The 22,743-nt window shown below is 33.3% G+C and overlaps 1 protein-coding gene and 4 long non-coding RNA genes across 7 annotated transcripts; 3 read left to right on the top strand and 2 right to left on the bottom strand.

Moving 5' to 3' along the window:
• Nucleotides 1-5,267: 5,267 nt before the first annotated feature.
• On the bottom strand, nt 5,268-9,598 carry LOC136061392 (transmembrane ascorbate ferrireductase 1-like). Its single transcript, XM_065763278.1, has 4 exons — nt 9,274-9,598; nt 7,090-7,138; nt 6,799-6,998; nt 5,268-5,756 (listed from the first exon to the last, which is right to left on the bottom strand). The coding sequence occupies exons 1-4, from the start codon at nt 9,415-9,417 to the stop codon at nt 5,454-5,456; spliced, it is 696 nt and encodes a 231-aa protein (XP_065619350.1). The 5' UTR covers nt 9,418-9,598; the 3' UTR covers nt 5,268-5,453.
• Nucleotides 9,599-10,398: 800 nt separating this feature from the next.
• LOC136063231 (uncharacterized) lies at nt 10,399-10,834 on the bottom strand. The gene is made up of 2 exons (XR_010624936.1): nt 10,722-10,834; nt 10,399-10,618 (listed from the first exon to the last, which is right to left on the bottom strand). It is a non-coding gene; the product is annotated as an uncharacterized LOC136063231 (long non-coding RNA).
• Nucleotides 10,615-11,359, top strand: LOC136063230 (uncharacterized). The gene is made up of 2 exons (XR_010624935.1): nt 10,615-10,726; nt 10,845-11,359. It is a non-coding gene; the product is annotated as an uncharacterized LOC136063230 (long non-coding RNA).
• A 731-nt stretch (nt 11,360-12,090) lies between these two features.
• On the top strand, nt 12,091-14,462 carry LOC136063232 (uncharacterized). The gene is made up of 2 exons (XR_010624937.1): nt 12,091-12,453; nt 12,594-14,462. It is a non-coding gene; the product is annotated as an uncharacterized LOC136063232 (long non-coding RNA).
• Nucleotides 14,463-19,201: 4,739 nt separating this feature from the next.
• Nucleotides 19,202-21,785, top strand: LOC136063233 (uncharacterized). Of its 3 annotated transcripts, none has more exons than XR_010624939.1 (3): nt 19,202-19,414; nt 19,505-20,138; nt 21,184-21,785. It is a non-coding gene; the product is annotated as an uncharacterized LOC136063233 (long non-coding RNA). The 3 variants fall into 3 exon arrangements; XR_010624940.1 differs by having other exon boundaries at nt 19,202-19,390; nt 21,169-21,785; XR_010624938.1 differs by having other exon boundaries at nt 19,202-19,390.
• Nucleotides 21,786-22,743: the final 958 nt, after the last annotated feature.

Below are 22,743 nucleotides of genomic sequence, written 5' to 3' on the forward strand. Positions count from 1 at the left end.
AAAATTGATGAAGTTTTTATGAAATTTTTGGGATGGATTTTGCTTAAATGACTTTAAATAATCATGCATTGCATCACATTTGCATTATAACACTGCTTCATGCATTTTAGATGTGTGTTCGCATTGTTAAAATGATTGTGTGCTGGTAGGATTGGATTGAGCTGAGCCCATGATATCTTTACTATTACATATCACATACTAATGCATTTTCATGCATACATGCCTTCAATTCTTTATATTTTGATATATCGATTGTGTTGAAACTTTTTTGATTGTCTCTATCTTTCTCCTTCTCTCCTTCTTTCGGTTAGTTACGTCATGGCAACTAAACGAAAATTTATTCCGTCTCAGAACCCTCTTCGTTCTGAGGCATCCACCTCTTCTAATCCTACTCCTTTACATATTCGATTCTGTGATGATAAAGCCCAACAGGACTTTTTAGAGAACTTTTCTCAACGAGGTGTTCATTCGGAACGCTAAGTCATTTTGTCAGATTTCTTCGACACTGACCTACCTATTGTCATTCACAGTAAGGGTTGGGAGTCACTGTGTGACATCTCGGTCACTTGTCCATCCATGCTTATCCCGGAGTTCTACTCCAACATGCATGAATTTGATTATTCAGTACCTCTTTTTGTTACTCGCGTTCGAGGTACGCCCATTGTGGTCACACTGGATATTGTATTTGACATGCTCCACGTCCTGAGGGTAAAGCATCCTGACCACCCTAGTTGTGAGTGTCTAAGGACTGTGTCAAAAGATGAGCTTATGTCAGCCTTTTGTAAGCATCCCTTTGATTGGGGTGAGCGTCAGTTCACTCCTTGATTGGCCTTTGCTAAAGGTCCTCATTTTTTTAACATGGTTATGGCTTTTATTTTACACCCTTTATCTCACTATAACTCTATTACCGAGCCCCGTGCTCGATTTTTCTTTCACTTCTAAAGTATCTTACTATAGATTTTCCCTCTCATTTTATTCTTTCCATCATAGATGTATATAGGAATACAGCAACCCGTGATAAGCTCATCTTCCCTTCGGCTATCACGAGGATTTTACGCCATTTTTCTGTTCCCTTTCTCATTTCCGACCACTTCCATGTTATGTGTTCCATTGATGTTGCTACCGTTAAATGGAGCGAGGTGCAGCTACGTTCGAGGCGGTCCGATACGGCAGCTCATCCCACTTCTTCAACTCCATCCACCTCTGCTCCCTCTTCTTCTGCGAGTGGTGTGACTTTTGATGTGATTATGGTGCAGCTTCAGCACATGGATGTTTGCCTTGACACTTTCATTAATGAGTTGTGTTAGGTGAACACCCGCGTCGGCCGTATTTCCAAACGGCAAGCTCACCTTGGTGGCTTCGTAGAGTCTCCCTCTCCTACTCCCTAGGCATCTGACGACGACGATGACTCTGATGATGATGATGATGATGAGGACGAGGATGTTAGCTCACCCAGCGATGACGAGATGTCTATTTGATACTTACACTTTGTCGTTCGTGACAAAAAGGGGAAGTAGTTTTGCATATGAGAGTAGTCATACTCATAGGAGGAGGGTTAGCATAGGAGATTTTTGTTAGGGGGAGTGTTCATATTTGATTCTATGTATCTTTTTCTTTTCTCTCCATTTCAGATACATTATAACTTGTATATTGTTCTTGTGACCATTTTGACATACATTGTATTTATATTTGCTTTATATATATTTTGATGTATGTTCTTTCACCTATCTCTTCATGTGTTGTTTTTTTTTTCTATCTTTATACACATGTTTCTTATTAAGTGTATGCAATTTTTTATTTTTGTTTCACACTAAGATGCCGTAATAAGTTTTCTTTAAAGTGTTTTAGAAATATAGGTTGTCAAAGTCTACTTGTCATAAACTCTCTTCTTGCAAAATTTTTCAAGAGTTTGTGTTAGGATAGATTTTATTGTATTCAACAAGTGAATATGAGTTAAGTGATTTATGACTTCTCTCACATCTCATTTGTTTGTTGTGGTTTTGTCACCGATTGCCAAAGCGGGAGATTATTAGAACATATGTGATTCAATGTTAGGAACATATGTCACTATTTTATGTAGTTAGCTAATCCTTTGATAAAACGCACTTTACTTGTAATTAGGTAGATTTAGGATGTGTTTAATGCTTCAAGAAACAAAGTTTCAAACTCAAGTGTTAAAACTATGCAAGTCTACCCAAGAATCAAGAAATGAAGTGCAGGATTTTAAAACTCGACAGCTAGCATCTATTGTGGTTTAAAAACTGTTGAAGCCCATGGCTCGACAATTAGCTCTATAGATAGCATATCTGTCAAGGTTTATGAAGTTCAGTTTTTTTTTTTTTTTTTTTTAAGCTGATTTTCATCCAATCCATGAGTGTATGTTTGGACTTTCTTTTTTCACAACCCTAAACATATACAAGAATTATATTATGCGCCGTAACAGGTGACACAAGTTGCACAAGAGCACAATTCTATAAGTGTGAAGAATAGTGTAATCGGAAACTTAGTTTGCCTCAATTCTTCAAGAAACTGCTGTGTTTGTATACCATCGGGTTTTATGACTAAGAAACTTCATGATCTTCATCGTCTGGATGAACTGAAGAACTTTGCAACTAACATCCTTCTCAAGTTGGTGATTAAGTTGCGTACTGGGATCCGCGCAATTGGTTAGTCACGTACTGGGAGCCGTGCATTGAAAAGGAGAGATTGTCACTACAGAACAAGTCCAATTGGGTATTAGGATAAGGGTTCAATTGTAGCTTGGTATAAGGTACTAGGATTTCTTTACTTGTAACCACTTGTTTTAATAATAGTAGATTCTTGAGAGTGGTGACCTTAAAATCACCCGGTGGGGCTTTTGTCGGGTAGGTTTTCCACATTTGTAAACAAATCACCCTATCAATTTATTTTCCCCTGCATACTTTAGTTAATTTGTGATTTGTTTGTGCTACCACGTACAATTGCATGTTAATTTGATTAATTAATAAATTTGGTTAATTAATCAATTAATTCTTCACAAAGGGTCAATAAATTTTTGGCCTATCAGGATGCATTAAATGTGGTGGCATCCACTATCCCTTCAGTCATGTCAGGGCTATCTCCTTCTCTGAAGCTCTTTTTCTACAGTGTGATCTCCTCTGGTAACGTGCCACTAACGTGGCCTATTGTCCGAGGGTGTGCTCTCCTCGGCATGATAATGGCCCCCTGGGCCATAGGTATTACACGTGGCGCAATAACTTTACTCAAATTCTTGTACCCCACAATAACCCCTCAAAACTTCGGGTTTTTCCTCTTATCTGAGGAGAAAAGTGGGGTTTTGACCTTGGATAATTAAGTCCACACGTTTCTTTGACTTCCACACATGAGAACGTCACTTCGCATGCCTCACAACCGTTTTGGCGCTTCGGAGTCCGCAACATCTCATTAAATGCTACAAGTGGCGCTTTGTTCCCCACGTCCTATGATGAGATGGAGATCCTACGGCTGGCATTTGTCCTCAAATTTTGGGTGGGAGTTCCACCTCCTATATAAGGCACATGGGGTATTTATTTCTCTCACATTTCCAATCTTCGAACTCTCAAGACTTCCTAAACCTTCAAACTTTCAAGACCTCCCAAATTTTCAGACTTTCAAGAAGCTCCTAAAGTGACCCTTGTCCTTATTTCATAAGTTTTTTCTTTCTTAGGCTATTTTCTCCTCGGCCAGTCTCCTCGGGCTTCCGCTTTTCATTTCTTCTTCACAAACATTTCCTTCACTTCTCTTTAGTCTGTTCTGATGGGTAGGTTTGCTCATTTAGTTGATTCCCCCACGACTATGGAGGGATTTAGAGCCTTGTATCACATTTCCCAGGGCGTTTCCTTGTGATACTGCTCTCCGGGTGAGTGGCTTACCCACAAGAATGAAGGGGAGGTCGTCATTCCCATGATCGCCTTCATAGAATGGGGAATGAGGCTTTGCATGGGTAACATAACCAGGGACTATTTGATCGCCCATAAGCTGTGCCCCCACCAATGCGCACCCAACCTATTTAGGATTCTAGATAGTGTTAACGCTCTCAACGAGCAAATGAGGTTGAACCTCACCTGGCACGACGTCGTTTGGATGTACGAGTGCCATCTGCTGGCAGACTCAGGCTACTACCTTAAGTCTAGGTCTTTAGTTGTTAGGCTCATCTCATGTCTTTCCATGTCCAACAAGGGCATAAAGGATAACTACCTAATCGCCTTTGGTGAATGTCACGACGGTCTTCACTGCCCAACTCAGGAGGGAGAACTAGGTGGGGTGCCCTAGGTTTAGGTCTTTTGACATGGGACTTAGTCTAGTGGTTCACCTTTTTTTTTTTCTTTTTTTTTTTTTATTTTTAAAATCCTCCTAACACTTTGTTCTCTTCTGATTGAGGGTTCATCTTTCTAACTGTGATTTTATTACTTAACTGTTTTCGCAGATAAAAGGCACAAGCGCCCAATCTTAACTTCATCAGTGTCCCCGATCTTAACAAGGTGCTAAGGTCTAAGGTGTTTGTTTGCCCCTATCCGACAAGTTCCAGGACGTGGGTCACGCGATCAGACACTAAAACAGATGATTTAGGGTGTTAACCATTACTCAAGTCGTATAAGTTAGGGTGTTAACCATTTGAATATAATCAACACTAAAATAGATTATTTAAATATCAAAATAAAACTTAAAAACGAAATTTATTTTAGGTGTACAAATATAATTGATTTTTTAATCTTAAATTTGAATTAATTATTTTAGGATAACCTTATCTATGCAAGTATCAGAAAAGATTTAATTGCTTGAGTTCAAATCACCCTATTCATTAATTATAAAATTTTTTATTGATCATTTTAATTAGAGATATTATATATAAAGACAAATATACAAAATTATGCATTTTATATAATAATAATAATAATCATTCATTTAGTTAGAAACAAGAATTCTAAAATTATGTAATAATAACTCATTTAGTTATTATATATATATATATATATAAAATTTATGAATAAAGCACTCACGAGACTTTCAAAAAAAAAAAAAAAAAAAAAGTTGATTTGATGCAATGCCGACAAGTCTTTAATGGCCTTGATTTTCTGTCTTCAAATTGGAAATGACCTCATTATTTTTCTTGCAAAAAAGTCATTTTTGCTGTGCTACCATAAACCTTTTGATCATCCATTGAAAGTAGTCATCAATCACTTAATTGATCCGTTGTCATTAAACTCTAATTTAATTTGTTAAATCGATCCTTAATTACAAAATCCATAAGTGGATAAACACAATAATTTATTGGTAAATGTCACAATCTTTATGTCCAGAAAATACAGATACCAAACATCCTTGTTCCATACAATATCCAGTCACTGGAAAATAATCCATACATCAAATATATAAAAACATCTTTTTTTGATAAGGTTTTTTTTAATAAGGAATATATAAAAAAAAAGATCTTATTAGATAGCAGAGTAGCTATTTTCATCATCTTCTGCTGGAGACTGAGAAAGAACAGATAATATAACAAAGGCTCCAAATAATATTGTAATAACAGCAGTGAAGTTGACAAGTAAGGCCTCTGAGCCATACTTTGCAAGCCCTGTATTTTCAAGGAAGGTAAGTTTCTCTAAGAATCCTATTGCACCATTGCCCACAGCCAATGTGAACACAGTAAGTCCAAATACCACATGCCAAGGAACAGAGTCGCTCCTAAGCCCAATAGTCCCTCCAGGGTAGAAGAAGACCAGGAACCCATATAACCACTGCAAATTTATTTTCTCAATGTTGTTAGGCTGGTTTTCATGAAGAAAATTAATGAAATTTACATTAAACACATCTCTATTTGTATGAGTTTTTAGTTGAATTATTATGCTGGGTGTTACAATTAGGACAGGTGAGCCCACTTAACTGAGCTTCAATTAACAACAAAGTTTGTTATGGGCCTTGCTTAAAACATGGCCTTGTGATTAAAGTTAAAGACTGGACCCTACATTCCAAGCCCAAGCACGTTTCTTTGCCTTTTAACAGCATGGATATGACATTCCAACAAGTATCTTTTCTCTTTTCCTCTCAGAAAAGAAAAGTAAATTATACTTTTGGTCTTAAAATTGAGGATAATTTTGATTTTGGTTCTTTAATATTAAAAACTTTAGATTTAGTTCTTCAAATTTCAAAAATGGAATAATTTAGTTCCTGAAATTAGGATAGTTAGATTTTGATCCTTCAAATATGAAGTTGGTTTGATTTTGGTCCTTCAAATATGTGGTTTGCTCAATTTGGTCCCTAAAAAATGGGGGTGTCTTAGTCTCCCATTAGTCACATAAACAAAAAAAATATATGAACTGATCAAATTGTTCTCTTTTTTAAACTCCATTTGAAACCCAAATTTTTTTAAATTTAAAGGATCAAAATCAAACCAACACTTAATTTTAGTGACCAAAAATGTAATTTACCAAAAATAAAATCTAAGCAAGAAGCCAAAAAGCTTTACAATATTGGGTCTTATTTACAGATGTCCTTACGGAAATTGTTAATAAATTATTTTAGAAAAGTTTTAATATCATTTTTCGTAAAAAATATAAAAAGCTTTAAAAAAATTAATTAATTATTTTTTTAATTTTTTTCATAAAATGTTTCTAACAATATTTTATAAATTAATACTTTTAAAGCATTTGTTAACTTTTCCTTACAATATTTTTCCTACAGCGTAACATATGATGATAGAATAAAAGTGTAATTACCACTTTAGTTCCTAAGGTTTGTCCTATATATATTTTTTATCCCGTACAAAGTAGTTTTAATTACCTGAATACCAAAGAGAACAATAATCCCAATTCCAAGCCAGGAATGCAAGCTATAGAGATGGACAATCCCGCTTTCATTATGATACTTGAATACAGTATAAATTCCCAAAATACCAAGTACTAGAGTAATGGCATGAAGCACCAGATGTATCAACTTCTTCACGTCTTTCCTCAAAGGAAGTGACTTGTAACTAATAATGGCTGCATTTTTATTAATGGAAAATTAATTACTACGCATGTAGGAGAATCGTAGAAAGTAACCTTATTCTATATAGAATGATTTGTAAATTACCTTCACCCCCTATGATAATGAAGCCTACCAACATCAGCAAAGGATGTAGCTGTAGAGAGAAATTAATGGACATGTGAGGCTTTTTTTGCTTGATAGAAATTGCAAACGTACATAAAAATCAAGTCAAGCAAAAAGGTATACTTTGCATAAAATTAAAGTTTTAGTTGATCAACCACAATTTTTTACAGAAATAAGCAATGATTTAACAAATATATCTTACATATATATATATATATATAGACAAAACTTAGATATAATACCTTGAGTGTTGTTCTTTAAGTTTTCCTCTTAAGATTCAGCTATGTGATTACTTAATTAAAAAATACATTTTCATCACATGATAAAAAATTCACGTGACAGAATTTTAAGAGAGAAATCTAAAAAACAACACTTAAATACTGTACCTCAATCTTGCCTTATATATATATATATACACACACACACACACATATATATATATATATATATATCACGTGAAGATCAAGTAATTCTTTTCTCAAAAAATAAAAAAGATCAAGTAATTCGACATGTGGAAAAGATACTTAATTTTAACCATTATGGCGTTTAACATGTTTATATATATATATATATATATATATTTTTTTCTTTCTTTTAATATGCTCAAGATGTATTGACTTTTTATTATCTAAAGAGTTGGTATTGGTTTTTTTTTTTATTTGAAAACACACACACACATATATAGGGGAAGGGGGATGAGATAAGGGAATACACTCACACGCCAAAAGAGTTGGTATTGTTGATTAGAATTAACCTATCACACTTGGTTTAAGTGTGAACCGTTTTACTAGAAGCAGCTAAATTCAAAAATATTGACATTAAGGACCCAAAAAAAAAAAAAAACAAAAAATAGTGATTGGCTTAGCTGTCCAGTGCATTTAGTTACTATATTAAACAGCTTGTTACCACAAATATANTTTTCACTTGATTAAAAAGCATATTGCCATTTTTAACCACTTGCAGAGATTTTTCCTTAAAATCTTCCAAGTTCCAAAGCCATGAGGTATTAATTATGAAAATCTAACTTAAAATCTTCTCTCAACAGTTTATAAGACTCTGATACTAAAGAAAAACAGAAACTATTTTGAATTTTTGGGCTGCTTTTCATTCTTGAAAGAGTACATAGAGCACATATCGACGTCAATGACAAGTCCTTTGCATTTGTTTGCATTATTGAAGAATAATTATTCCGAAAACAACTTTTTTCCAATAAATATCATAAATTACTAAATTAGCTGTCCAATCTCTAAATTAGGTATTCACTAACCATGGGAAATGACAAGTAAACAAGAAATTCTTGAAAATTGAAAATGAAAAAAGATTCATGTTCAACGGTTTTTATAATTGTATTTCATAGTACTAAAATTAAACAAGTCTATGCTCAATAGACTTGATTCCATAGTCAATATACTCTTTAATATTTGAAAAATGTTATGAAATTAACATTTTCACAGTAAATTTTAAATGATAAATTGTTATTGATTGTTATAAGTGAACAAAAAGTAATTTAAAAGTATAATTTGCAATTTAGCCTAATATATATGAGATTAAAAAAGATTGAAACAGTCCAAGCCAATTGGAGTGGCATCCAATACCATATTCATAGTGAGAGAGAATCAAGAAAAATTCCAAATGCCAATAAACATGAGGAATAAAACCTAGGTCACCCATTAAACCATAGCTTAAAGTAAAAGTAAAATATTAAGATAGTATTCATTAACAATAAAAAGATCAAAAAATAAAATTTAATACTAAACCTTTTAGTGTCCATTATCCAAAATAAGGGGCGCCCAGATAAACCAAGAAACACAACATTTCGTCATTTCTCAAGCCAACACACACAAAACAAAACAAAACAAACAAACAGAACCCTTTGATAGACATGGTCAATCTCACAGGAAAACACCCAAAAACCAAACGAAAATTACAGAACCCAGAGGAGAGAGAGAGAGAGAGAGAGGGAGAGGGAGAGGGAGAGAGAGAGCTTCTACAATTCTACAAAACCCCACAAATTACAACCAAACAAAACCTAGTATTGGAAATCGTAACAAGTGTATATGTATGTATATGATAAAAAGTTAAAAACCCTTCAAGAAATCCAACAAAAACCACCGACCCAAGAAGCAAAAGAGATAGACAGAGAAAGAGAGAGTTAGAAAAACTTACATTGAAGATGAGGCTCTTGTTGGTAGCTTCCCATGCTAAACCACCTCTGAAATGTAAGGTCCAAACCAACACAAAAACCAGACCCAAAATTGCCAACACGTGTGCCACAAACGTGAAAGGAATAGCCCTTACACCAAGTACCATGCTTCTCTGAACCAAAAAACTCTGTCCCCTCTATCCCCTAAATCTTTGAAAAGGAGCTATACATGGAAGTGAAAGCAATCTCTAAGTCTCTTAAGGCTAAATATATTCTGTTGGTGTTTGGGGTCTCTTCGTGTCTTTTCTTCTACCCCTCATTGCTTACTTACCTTTCAATATTTTGCATTTATTTCATCTGAGATATTATTGTGCTATTATTATTGTCGACTTCCTGATGTATGGGAGAAACTATGGGCACGTGTGACACAAACGTGAAAGGAATAGCCCTTACACCAAGTACCATGTTTTTCTGAACCAAAAAACTGTCCCCTTTGAAAAGGAGCTATACATGGAAGTGAAAGCAATCTCTTAAGGCTAAGGGTGAGTTTGGTTCAGTTTTTTGTAAAAGTTCATAATGAAAAAGTGGAGTTTTTAAAAAGTGCATAATAAAAAAGTGCATTTTCAAAAAGCTGAGTGTTTGGCAAAAACTGTTAAAAGGTGTTTTTTAAAAAAGCTGAGTGTTTGGCTAGCACTTATAAAAGTGGCAGTTTGAAGAATAAATTACCAAAAAGGACAATGTATATATAAGGGAGTTTATTTCATACTTTTTTTTTTTAATTTTTTTATGTGAGTTTATTTCATACTTAAATCAACTACTTCTTATACTTAAATCAATTTTTCTCTTTCCAAATTTTTTTTTTCTCACCAATATTAGTTAATAATAACCTACCCTTTAAGATTTATTGTGAAAGTATTGTGAAAATATTGTGATAAAAATTGATAATGATTTTAATTTTAACGTACTATTAAAATAATGTTTTTCTCTTTCTAAAAAAATTATTTTTTTCTCACCAATATTAACTAATAATAACCTACCTCTTAAAATTTATTGTGAAAATATCACAATAACATTTCCTTCTTCTTTTTTTTTTTTTTTTTTTTTTTTCTCCAGTTTTTCCCTCTTTTTTTCTCCTCCACACACGTATCTTTCTCTTTTTTTTTCTTTTTTTTTTTTTTCCTACCACTCCAGAACATTCCACTTCTCATTTTGTCTTCATTCTTTCCCTTTTTCCCTTTCACTTCCTCCACAACGTTCCGGTCAGTTAAGCTCTTTTTTTTTTTCTTTTTTTTCTTTTTTTTTGACAATTCGAAAGCCGAGAGGAATAGAGCAGAAGATGATGATGATGAAGATGAAGATGATTGAAACCTTTCACTTCCTCCAGAACGTTTTGGTCTGCTGAGCTCTTTTTTTTTTTTTTTTTGACAATTCGAAAGCCGAGAGGAAGAGAGAAGATGAAGATGATTGAAACATTGGGTTTGTATTTGATTTTGATTTTGGGTTTGGGTTATGGATTTTCAGTTAATAGTTTAATTTTGAGTTGATTTTCTGTTTGATTTTGATTTTGATTTTGTTGATTTTGTGCGCGTTAAAGAAGATGAAAGAAAGAAGAAGAAGAGGAAGAAGGTTCACGGAGAGGGCAGAGTAGAGAAGAGATGGACCTCCGCAGGGTAATTTCGTAATCTGAAAGAGGCAACGGGTAGAAACACGTATTTCCTTTTAATTATGGACCTCCTCAGCTGCATTTTTCATGCGCGTTTTCAGATCAATTTTTGCCTTGGCCCAAAACGCAGCTTTTTTCAAAAAGTTGCGTTTTGGGCTGAACCAAACGCAAATAAGGAATGTGCATTTTGCAAACGCGCATATTGGCTTCAAAACGCCCAAACAAACGGGCACTAAATATATTATGTTGGTGTTTGGGGTCTCTTCGTGTCTTTTCTTTTACCCCTCATTGTTTACTTACCTTTCCATATTTTGCATTTATTTCATCTGAGATATTATTGTGCTATTATTATTGTTGACTTCTTGATGTATGGGAGAAACTATGGCCACGTTTGGTATATTGTAATAATTATTATATGGAAATAAGAACAAGTATTACAAGCAATACATTAAGTTGGAATGTAATAAGTATTGCTATTCATTAGTTTGGTGACCATTTAGAAATGGAATCCTGAATATGCATTCACAATTTAGTAGAGTATAAAAATTAGGTGTAATTAAATCATTTTTAAGTCAAATTTTCTAAAATACACTTAGTTTAGGATGTTCAAAATAGAGCTAATAATTAATAATAAGGAAAATTTATTTTCTTTCCTTTTGAAAATGTGGCAACTAATGGCTTTTTAGGAAATTTTTTAAAAAAGTTATTACATAAAGTGAAGGAATAGATATTTAGTACTTTTGATAAGGAATAGTTATTCCTCATTTTGGAGAATAGTTATTCATAAGAAATAACTATTCATTGTAATAAAAATATAACCAAACAGCCGAATAATTATGCCATAAAAATATCTATTATATTACAGTGTCTATTATAATCTACCAAACGTGCCATATATTGTGTTTCTACTCATACCTAAGACTTCAATACTTCTTCTAACAAACTTTTTGGGATAATTACACCCACATATGGTTTAACCTAAATTTAATTTACCCACCCGTGATTTCATTTTTGACACTTTACTCACATGTGTTTCAGTCTATTACTACTTTGTAACTTACTTCCCTTTCAGACGTTACTCTAACACATTTTTTTTTTTTTATTTTATAAAAAAAACAAAACCCAAAACAGATCAAATACTCCTCTCTCCCAAAACACACTTCCATCCACATGAAAATCACGAGTACGTACAATATGAACATCTTAGCATATCAATAATTATGATAAAGTCAAGAACATCTTAATTGAAAGATGTACCACAAAATCTACAACTTTCGCAACAACAAAAAGGAAAAAAAAAAAAAAAGTCACTAGTCTCTCTCTCTCTCTCCCCATTTTCCATGATCCATGAGCTTCACCCAACACCGATTATCAAGATATAATCACCAACTAAAGCCGCCACCGCACCATCAAATCCATGATTGGATTTCTCTCTCTATCTCACTCTCTGATTTGGCCTACCATGATTCAAACCTAGGGCTCTGAGGTATTCATATGTTCTTTTATAAGGGCTGACTTGGGGGTTGAATCATGGATTCAGGTATGGGTCTTGAACAAAACCCAAAATCAATTTGTAGAAAATCTCACTTATTTTTTCTAAAATGATGATATTTATGTGTTGAATGTTTAATAGTGGGTTATTGATTGGTGATGGGTTTTCTGAATTATGAATTTGGTTAGTGGAAGGTGTTGGATTAAGGCTGAACGTGGTTGCAAAGGTCAAGGTTGCCTCATGGCAGCAATAAGGTGGGGGGTTAATGCTCTCAGCATTGAGATTTTTATTTATTTATTTATTTTTTTTGTGGGTTTGTTGTTTTCCTTTGAAACCTGGGGTTCTTGAAAACTGAGATTTTTTTTTTTGTTGTTTTGCATGCTGGCTTTCACGATGAAGGTGATTATGGTGGTCTTCTTGTGTTCTGGGTTTGAAAAAATTTTAATTTGAGCCATGTTTCAAGAGATGCATATTCCAAGGTTTAAAATAGCTCATTTTGATCTTGTTTTCTTTTGCTTTTTTGGTTTTTCTTGTTTTGGGATGAGAGAGACATAAAATGAGAGTAAAAAAACTTATTTACCCCTCTTTTTTAACAGAGGTGGGTAACAAAGACTAAACAGAAGTAACCTTAGGTGAGTAAAGTGCCAAAAATGAAACCATGGGTGGGTAAGTTAGGGGCTGTTTGGATTTGTTATTTCCATAACTCATAACTCTGTTTCCATCGCTCATAACTCAAAATATGTGGGTCCCACGGAAAAAAAAAAAAACTATTTGGATTTGTTTCTAGTTTTTGTTTCCATCACTCAATTCTCTGATTTTTGAGTGATGAGTTATGGAAACTGAAAACACATTTTAGGTATTTTTAGTTTCCAAAACTCAGTTTTCAATGGCATTTTTGGTAATTAAACACACGTTCATGAGACCCATAGTCAGAGACAAATCACATCCAGCACTTCTTTCGATGATTCCCCAAAGGCTCTATTCTTAATTCATTGCTTTCACTCCTAGTTCTTGTTTCTTCACACCACAAATCCAAACACAAAAGTCCCCTCTCTACACCGTTCAATACCACCAATTTCCATTAAAGTGCATCATTCATAAACAAATACTTCAAATAACAATCACAACAACTATACCTGCGCAATCAAGAGAGATTCTTTTGTGATTACTTGCAAACACGGGTTAAAAACCATAAATTTTTGCTAAAAAATATACCCTTTGAATCTCAAAGCATAACGACATGAGCTAGATTTTAATGACTTGTCCGCATAATTTTGGTCTTCACTGCAGTTATTTATTTATTTTTTTTGTTGTTGTTCTTTTTCACAGAACAAACATGAATGGGTTTCAAAATACCCATTCCTTGAACAAACATAAATGAGTTTCAAAATACCCATTATTTGTTTAGATTTCTTTATTGTACTTCTCAAAACCCAAGAATAAGAAGAAGAACAAGAATAATCAACTCCTCACGCACGCAGTCACTGATTGGATGTTGCAGCAAGCCTCATCGTGGATGTTTTCGTTGAGTGGGCGGCGGGGTTTTAAGACTGAGATGGGTTTTGGTTGTTGTGTAGTGGAGGAGATGGGTTTGTGGAGGCTTTGATGAAATGGGGTTTTGGGAAATGGGGTTTTGGAGATGGGGTTTTGTGTTTGATGGAGAAGAAGGAGGAGGTAGATGAAGAAGAAGAACAAGAATCATTAGCTCCTCACAGGTAGGCTAACAGAAATGACTGAGGGAGGAGTCAAGCATGGGTCCCACAAAAAGTAGAAAAAATTGAGTGATGAGAAGTTGAAAAAATGTGCCAAACGGGTGGGTATAGGAAATTGGGGTATTTTATGTGATGAGTAACAAAAATTGAGTAAGGAGTGATGAGTGATGAAAAATAAAGAAAACAAACCGCCCCTTAAATTCGGGCTAAACCACAGGTGGGTAATCTGTAATTACCTCAAACTGTTTTTTGTGTGTTTTAGGTCGTTTTCTCTTTCTTTGGTAAACATCCTCATGTTGGATGGAATTTGATTCTTTTGTTTAGCATCCGTTTATTTTGCTAAAATTAATTTTTTTTTTACTAAAAGTACTCTAGATAAATGTAAAAGTACTCTAGATAAATGTAAAAGTTAGTTAAAATAGTATACTGGGACCTATGAATAGTACCAAAAAGTGTATTGGGACCCATGAATAGTAACAAAAATAAGTTGAATAGTAAAATAAGTTGGAAAAATTAATCATGTCAAACGAACTCTTATTATATTATGTTTTATATTTGATTATACAAATATGATTCACGTTTATTATTAAAATATTGTTTAGCTACATAGCTAGGCATCTTGGTTTATATTAAAAAGAAAATGAGATTTTTTTTTAATAAGTTCTGCCCATTTTTATGTAATTATGTTGATTTGATATTGTATTGAATTGTGTTAACTGTTGTATTGTATGGATTTGTGTTAACTCTTGCATCGGATATTTATTAAGTGGTAAATATATAGGGATATCTTATATAAAGAGAGAGAACTTTGGAATTAGTGAAAAAAAATGTAATTTTTTGAAAAATAATTAATAATATATGTGGAGGAGATAGGTAACTTTTATATATATATATATATATATAGTGATTATAGTGAACCTAGACACAATTCGGACTGCAAAGACTAGCAGCTTATGTCATTTGTGACGTCATAATTTTTTAAAATGTAGTGGGGGCTTATCAAATGTTAAATCATCAGTTTATTATTTTCTCAAATGTTACAAGGGTGAGATGTGAAAAATTCGGTGATTTTTTTTTTGTATTCGTAATAGGAATAATAGCACACTAACAAAAATTCTCAAACATATAAAAAATCATAATTTTTGTTACAATTGTTCAAATGATAAATTGTGAATAATGAAAAAAATTATAAGTCTATATAAAAGTGACAAATAATCAATTACAGTCTACCACGTAAAATAGTTGAATTACTCGCATACTAATGTCTTCTTTAATAGAAACAAGCTTTTTCAAGAGTTTGAACTTTTAAATATTTTAAATCCTCAATTCTCATTTATAGCTATAGTCATAGTTGTCAAAATATGAATCATATCATGAATCGATTTTTAATTTTTCCGTATCATGTATTGTATCATATACACAAACATTTAATAAAATTTATAAAAAATTATAAATATACATAATATATATATATATATATAATATTCATCATAAATTTTAAATATATTCAACTATTTCTATGCAATTGCCGCCTCATATTTTAGGTACCTCTATGGTCATTGGTCAATGTGTCGAAAAAAAGGAGAAAGATCACGTCGGTTACCCTTCTTCTTGGGAAGTTGGAATGACCAAAATGTTACATCATGTTAATTAATACACGGCATATGTAATTGGCGCATGGCAATTCAAAGACTCTCTCTCTCTTTCTCTCTCAAGTGAAGAACTTTATTTGAGAGTAAAATTCAACACCAGGGATCAAATCATCAAAGTCATCTTCCTCCCTTACACATCAGTAACGATTAAACACATTGAGAGGAACTGATCAGGAAGATAGCGATGGGTCGCACTCGCAAGAGGAACAGAAATGCTGTCTGAATTTTTTTTTTTTTTTTTTTCTCATTAAAGAAATGTTGTTTGTTCTAGTGCCTTTCTATTTGTATGATTTAAAAAAAATGGTGATATATTTAAAAGATTTTGTTTTCTACTCAAGTAAAAATATGAGTAAATTACCAATTACACTTTTAAAGTTCGAAAATATTTACTCTATATTTTAGTATGAAAAATGTTAAAGTACAAAATTTTACTATCCTAAAGTTGAAAAACTGATTTAACAATGAACATAATTTATAAAAAATTAATCATATATATTTTTTTGGTAATTAGTGATCCATCATTTTGTAAAACATACTTAATAAAATTTGTAATATTTCTAAAATTGCTCCACTAGTATATGATGGCTTTTAGTTTGCTTTTGTAGCAAATGATATCCAATGACTGGCACCTTAAGTGCCCATTTGTTTAAGCTTTCAGACGGTAAAAAATGCTTTTTGAAACCAAAAAAATAAATCAGATGTTTGGTAATGTTTCAAAACGTGCTTTCTCAAAAAAGCTGCGTTTTGAAATGCAAAGAATTCATCCAAAACGTGTGGACAGGTTTCTCGTGTTTTTGCAAACGCAAAAGCGCTTTTGATCAATATTACCGTTGGAAATGCAAAGAATGACCCAAATTACCCTCATCCCACTAACCACAAAATACATTGAAAACTGAAATGATAAACACAAAAAATAATAGGGGATGAGAGAGTGATAGAGAGGAGTTTTTCGGTTAAATGACAAACACAGAAAATAATAGGTGAATCTTCTCGATTTGAAATAAATTCTTTTAAAGATGAGTGAGCCTTACCTTTTTTCTATGGAATTTTCCGGTGATCTTTGTTGGAAAATAATTGTGGAGGTGGTGCTATGGTGTGGGTACCGTGGAAGGAGATGAGAGAGTGATAGGGTGGAGTGTTGTTGTATGAAAAAAAAAAAAAAAATGCAAATGAGTGGCTGGCCAAGAGAGTGAGGATTCTTGTGAGATGTGTGGTTGAGGGGAATGGGGTAGGTGGGGCCACACGAAGCAAATGAGTGGCCGGCCAAGAGAGTGATGATTCTTGTGACTTGTGAGATGTGTGGTTGAGGGGAGTGGGGTAGGTGGGGTCACACGAAGCAAATGAGTGGCCGGCCAAGATAGTGAAGATTCTTGTGACTTGTGAGATGTGTGGTTGAGGGGAGTGGGGTAGGTGGGGTCACACGTGTGGATCCTTAAAATATCTGACCTTTTTTTTTCTTCATCACTCTTGAATTGAGCTAGGGCGTTACAGAAGGTGTAGGGTAACAGGGTTGGCTCTTGTGGCTGAGGAAAAAGAAAAGAAAAAGAAAAAGAAAAGGAAATGGGTTGGGTTGGGTGTGGGCAAGGTGCCAATAAATATATTAAAAGAATAAAATATGTTTGAGTAACGCCAGTTCACAATATTGTGAAAATTTATTGTTAAAAAGTTGTGAATATAACACTTTTTGAAAAGAGAAATGTTAAAGTTAAATATTTTTTTACAAAATCTTTTATTAATAGAGTCGTTTATTATTAACATGAAGTAATTAATATTATTATTATTAAAAAGAAGTTGATACTAAGTATGAAATAAACTCTTAAATATATATATATATACATTTTGTCATTTTTGGTAATTTACCACTCAAATCACCACTTTTATAACAGAAGGAAAAAGAAAAGAAAAAAATAGAAAAGGGAAATGGGTTGAGTTGGGTTCGGTGTGGGGCAAGGTGCCAATAAATATATTAAAAGAATAGAATATGTTTGAGTAACGCCAGTTTATAATATTGTGAAAATTTATTGTAAAAAAGTTGTGAATATAACACTTTTTGAAAAGAGAAATGTTAAAGCTAAATACTTTTTTACAAAATCTTTTATTAAGAGAGTCATTTATTATTAATATGAACTAATTAATATTATTATTATTAAAAGGAAATTGATTCTAAGTATGAAATAAACTCTTATATATATATATATATACACATTTTGTCATTTTTGGTAATTTACCACTCAAACAACCACTTTTATAAGTGCTAGCCAAATACTCAATTTTTTCAAAAAGCACTTTTTAACTGTTTTTACCAAACACTCAATTTTTTTCAAAAAGACCAATTTCATATCGCACTTTTTAAAAACTCCACTTTTTCAAAAAACCCAGTTTCGAAAATCTGAACCAAACTCACCCTAAGGTTTAATAAGTCGTGCACGTTTGCCAAGCTAGGTTTTCTGAGCAAGTCTCTCCGAGTGGGAACAGGGAACATAAAATCGATGTAGTCTGAATATTTTACAAAAAATCAAGGAAAAAAAATGACAATTAACTAATTAAGTTAACCATTGCATGGACTTTTTGGAATTTCTTTTATGACTGAATTTGGTATAAGTATGGCAAATATTAATGAAAATAAACAAAATATTGCAGTACTCTGTATTATTCAATAAAACAACCCCCCCCCCCCCCCCAAAAAAAAAAAAAAAAGCTCAAAGTAATCAAAATTGGCTAACATACTTGAAAGTTATACCTCAAAAAAAAAAAGAAAAAAAAAGAGCATACATAATATACTATAATGAAGCCAAATTACTTCATAAATAAGCTAAGTAGGTTGAAACTACTTACTCTCTTCTAAAAAAACTAATTACTTCATTGTTCAAAAAAAAGAAAAAAGAAAAAAAAAGAGTTAAATTACTTCTATTAGGTAACATTTTACATATATAATATTATAATTTAGCTCTCAGCAGTAGGCAATCAATTATAGGTGTAGTTGGTGTGGAAACTGTGGACACCCAAGAGCATAAGTAAGTGTATTTTGGTAATTGACAGCACTATCTTGCCTCAGTCTTAAATTTAATGCCACCAGCTCTAATTATATATACCAAATTGTCATTATGCATTGTTTAATCAACATCATCCTCCATAAAATGTTAAACAATAAAGCTAATAAGTAATGAGTAATGACACAATAAAAAATTTCTAAAATTCTTAAATTAGCTACCTCCTCTTACATTGGACCCCCCAATCTCTAATAAATTAATTTTTAATAATTCACGTATGAAGAGATAAACTAATTTAAAAATATTATGAATTTTGTTATAAGATGATTAAAATTAGATGAGACATGTGATAATATGTTTTTTAGAAATATGCCTGGGCCCAAAAAAAAAAAAAAAGCTTTAACCTATGCTATCATTTAGTATTGCTGGTCTAAATAAATTATATATGATGCATCCAATGAAATTGTATACTTTCCAATACAATAAAATTTCATTTATTCAACCTTAGTCCTACTTGGTCATTTCCAATGTAGTTACCAGAAATTCTAGTGTTTATGCCTGCTCCAATTTCATGGAAAAAGCTGTTCCTGTCAATGCAACCTGTTGTTCTTTTGAAAACTAATTAATTCAGGTTGTTGCATTTTGATGTTTTCAAGTAAGATGTTTATTAAGGTTTGATATCCTTAATATGTGGGCAAAGTTAGATCCAGTTTTGCATTGCTAATAATTCTTATTTCTATGTCAGTTGACAATACAGGTTCATACTGCTGAAGCTTTGCGTTGTTTCTGTATTTTCACTCCATTTTTTGCTTTTCAAGCAATGGATACTATAATATATGCCTAGGACATGACCTACATGAAATGAGGCCCTGGTGCAAAGCAAGAGTACCTCTGCTGTACAATTTTATTCAAAGTCATTATTGGTATGTTCAGCTTCTATAGAGGAAAAGAATTCTTCAGCTCTGCTTTTTTCTCTAGAGTCAGTTCCAAGATCAAATATAGCCCGCCTGCCAGAGAAATCTTACTCTGAGATACAAGGTATTACTTTGATTGAAATGACAGGGAAGATATGGTACATCATATAATAAATAGTTCTTGCTGAGTGTTTGTAATCATGCACATGAGCTAATTCTTTTTCTTGGGAGGTGTTATGCTCTGTTTGCAGTACAAAAACAAATAACACTTTCAACTAATGATAGCTAATAACAGAAAATCACAACCTTAGACAGAGGAAGCATACGAATAGAGTGGATCCCATTGCTCTCCCAACAGAAAATGATCCATTAGCAAAGCTGGGATACTTGTCTATCTCTGTTCTCCCATTTATTCTGCAGTTGGGATTTATGGCAGCTACAGCATTTTTTGTCATGCATGTGCAGGTACTCATTCATCCTATAACTTATGTAATATTCCTTAACAGGATAAAGCTCAAGAATTCAACTTTAATTTTGTTTTGAAGAGTTGTCATTGATTTTTTTTAGTGCTTATATTAAGTGGAGAAGAGGCATTCAAATCCAAATTCTTCTCATTAATAAAAGTGAATGATACCATTGAGATAAAGGCTTTTGGCGTTGGCAACGTCAAGATCTTCTATTTGAGTTATCCATACTACTAATTAAAGGGATTCTCTTATTTGGATTAAACTTCTATGTGATTTAGAAATACCCTTAAACCTTATGTTTAACAAGGAAAAAACTAGAGAACAACCCGGTAATAATATTTGGATTGAACTTCTATGTGATTTAGAAATACCCTTAAACCTTATGTTTAACAGAGAAAAAACTAGAGAGCCTCCCAATTTTTCAAAACAAACATATACAGAAATTTTTTTTTAAAAGGAAAATTATGACACTAAACCCAAAAAAAAAAAAAAAAAATCACATTGTATACGCAAAACGCGTGTGATGAGGCTAGTATATTTAGAAAATTATTATTATTATTAGTTTTTTTTTATAGAATTATTATTATTAATGGTTGCCATCTAGGTTGACAAACCAAATGATCCCCTCTTTTTTTTTTTTTTTTTTAATGGCTAAGCAAACAACCTGATATTCAAAGCTAGAAGAGAGAGAGAGAGGGGATCATGGATTATCTAATTCATCATCATATTATTAGTGTCATACTAAAAAACTATAAGTCGGTTAATAGTTCATGATGGAAGGATTTAAGTCAGCGGTGACGTCTGCCAACCTTGACAGAACATGCATTAAGATAAAAAAAATTAAAAAAAAAAAAATTAAAAAAAAAAAAAAAAACCTATTTTTCTGAATATGTTGTCTAATATAGTATGAGTGGTAATGTAGTATATATTAAACTCTTGCTTTTGAGCTGAACTTTCACTTTGATTCGCTATGATTCTAAGCGTCATTGTGTATGTAATATATGACATTAATCAATATATTAATTCAGAGCTTTGGCCTTTAGCTTTAGGAGATGATGAAGTGCAAATTCGTCAACTGAGTGCATTCAAATGGAATCAAACCCTCATGTCTGGGATTGCAGAAACGGTATGGTAGCCTCCTTAGAATGGTCACCGATGTGGTGCCTGCCACAAGGTTTCTAATACCAAAGTCAGTATAAAGAAACTCTTTAAGAAAGAATAAGGCAATGTAAAAGAGCAATAAGTTTTCCTGTGTGTGTCTTATGTACCTTCTGTTGATGTTGTAAGGGCTTTATATATGTTTCCACAGCCCCTAGCCGTTGTGGCTGTTAATGTGGTTTTAATGTCTCTTCTAGTAACGCCTCTTGGTCAATGATGTGAGCTTTTATGGGTTTCCAACAGTCTATACAGCTGTCCTTGTAACCGTCCGAGACATTTATCTAACCGCATTAAATGGCTTCTTTTCCTTCGTTAATAGTGTGGCTCATATCGTCAAAGGCACCAAATTAGTCCGTTTGTCAATAGTGCCTCATTGGTTTGGATGAGGTCGTCTAGAGAAGTCAAGTTCGTCAATCCCATCAGGTGAGACCACTGATAAGATTTGTCTGGGAATTTTAGAAAAAAAATAGTGAAAATTTTAATGTGTGTAACTACATTATTTTCAATTTTCATTACATTTTGTCAAATATTCTATCTCAACGCGGACTATTCAAAAGGTCAAAAACCGCATATATTTTATATGCCTTGGAAAGCACAAAGGTCCAGCGAATGTTCTAAATGAATGGAATCTAACATAAATTTAGGTCACATCGAAGAAGTTTGCAAATTGCTCATGAAAAGAAAGGAAAATTGAGGAATCAAAAGCAGGAGATTAACTTGGATTGTCTATTGGTTTTTTTTAAGAGAAACCAGGCAACAAGCCTGGGCTTTTATTGAAGAAGAAAAACAGAGTTCAGTGAACATCAAACAACAATAGAGGAACTATGTCCTCGGGTGGGGAATTAAGCCAAAGCATTTTGCTTTTTTTGCTAATGTATCAGCCACACAGTTACAAGAGCGACCAACATGGTTAAAAGCAAAAGACTGAAAAACTAAAGCTTGACTGCGGATGTCTTCAATGACGACACCGTATGATGAAAGGCCAGCATTATTATGATTTAAAGCAGTGATGACCATTGCTGAGTCCCCCTCGAAAAGCACTTTCTGTAGACCAAGTTCTGCAGCAAATTCAACAGCTTTGCGGCGCGCTAAAGCTTCCATATCAGCAACTGTTTCGGACAGCGTCATAGGGGAAGATAGAGCACCAACAAATTCCCCTCTCTAGTCTCAAACAACTCCAATTCCAGCCGAATGTGAATCCCTGAATATAGCGGCATCGAAGTTGACTTTGTGATAGTTTAAGTCAGGGGCGCTCCAATGTTGCATGGTGGGATGAGGGGCCTGGACCGTGTCTATCTGCTGGACTGCCAGAAATTCTTGCAGCAAGTTGCCTGCCATTGACAGAAGTTGGGCTGTGGGGTGCACAGCAAGGATGGCAATTTATATCCGATCCGCGGATACTCGACCCGACCTAACCCTAATGGGCCGGATTTTATCCGACCCGA

This window comes from Quercus suber, unplaced genomic scaffold (assembly GCF_002906115.3).
Source record: "Quercus suber isolate HL8 unplaced genomic scaffold, Cork oak 2.0 scaffold_501, whole genome shotgun sequence".
Lineage (NCBI taxonomy): Eukaryota > Viridiplantae > Streptophyta > Magnoliopsida > Fagales > Fagaceae > Quercus > Quercus suber.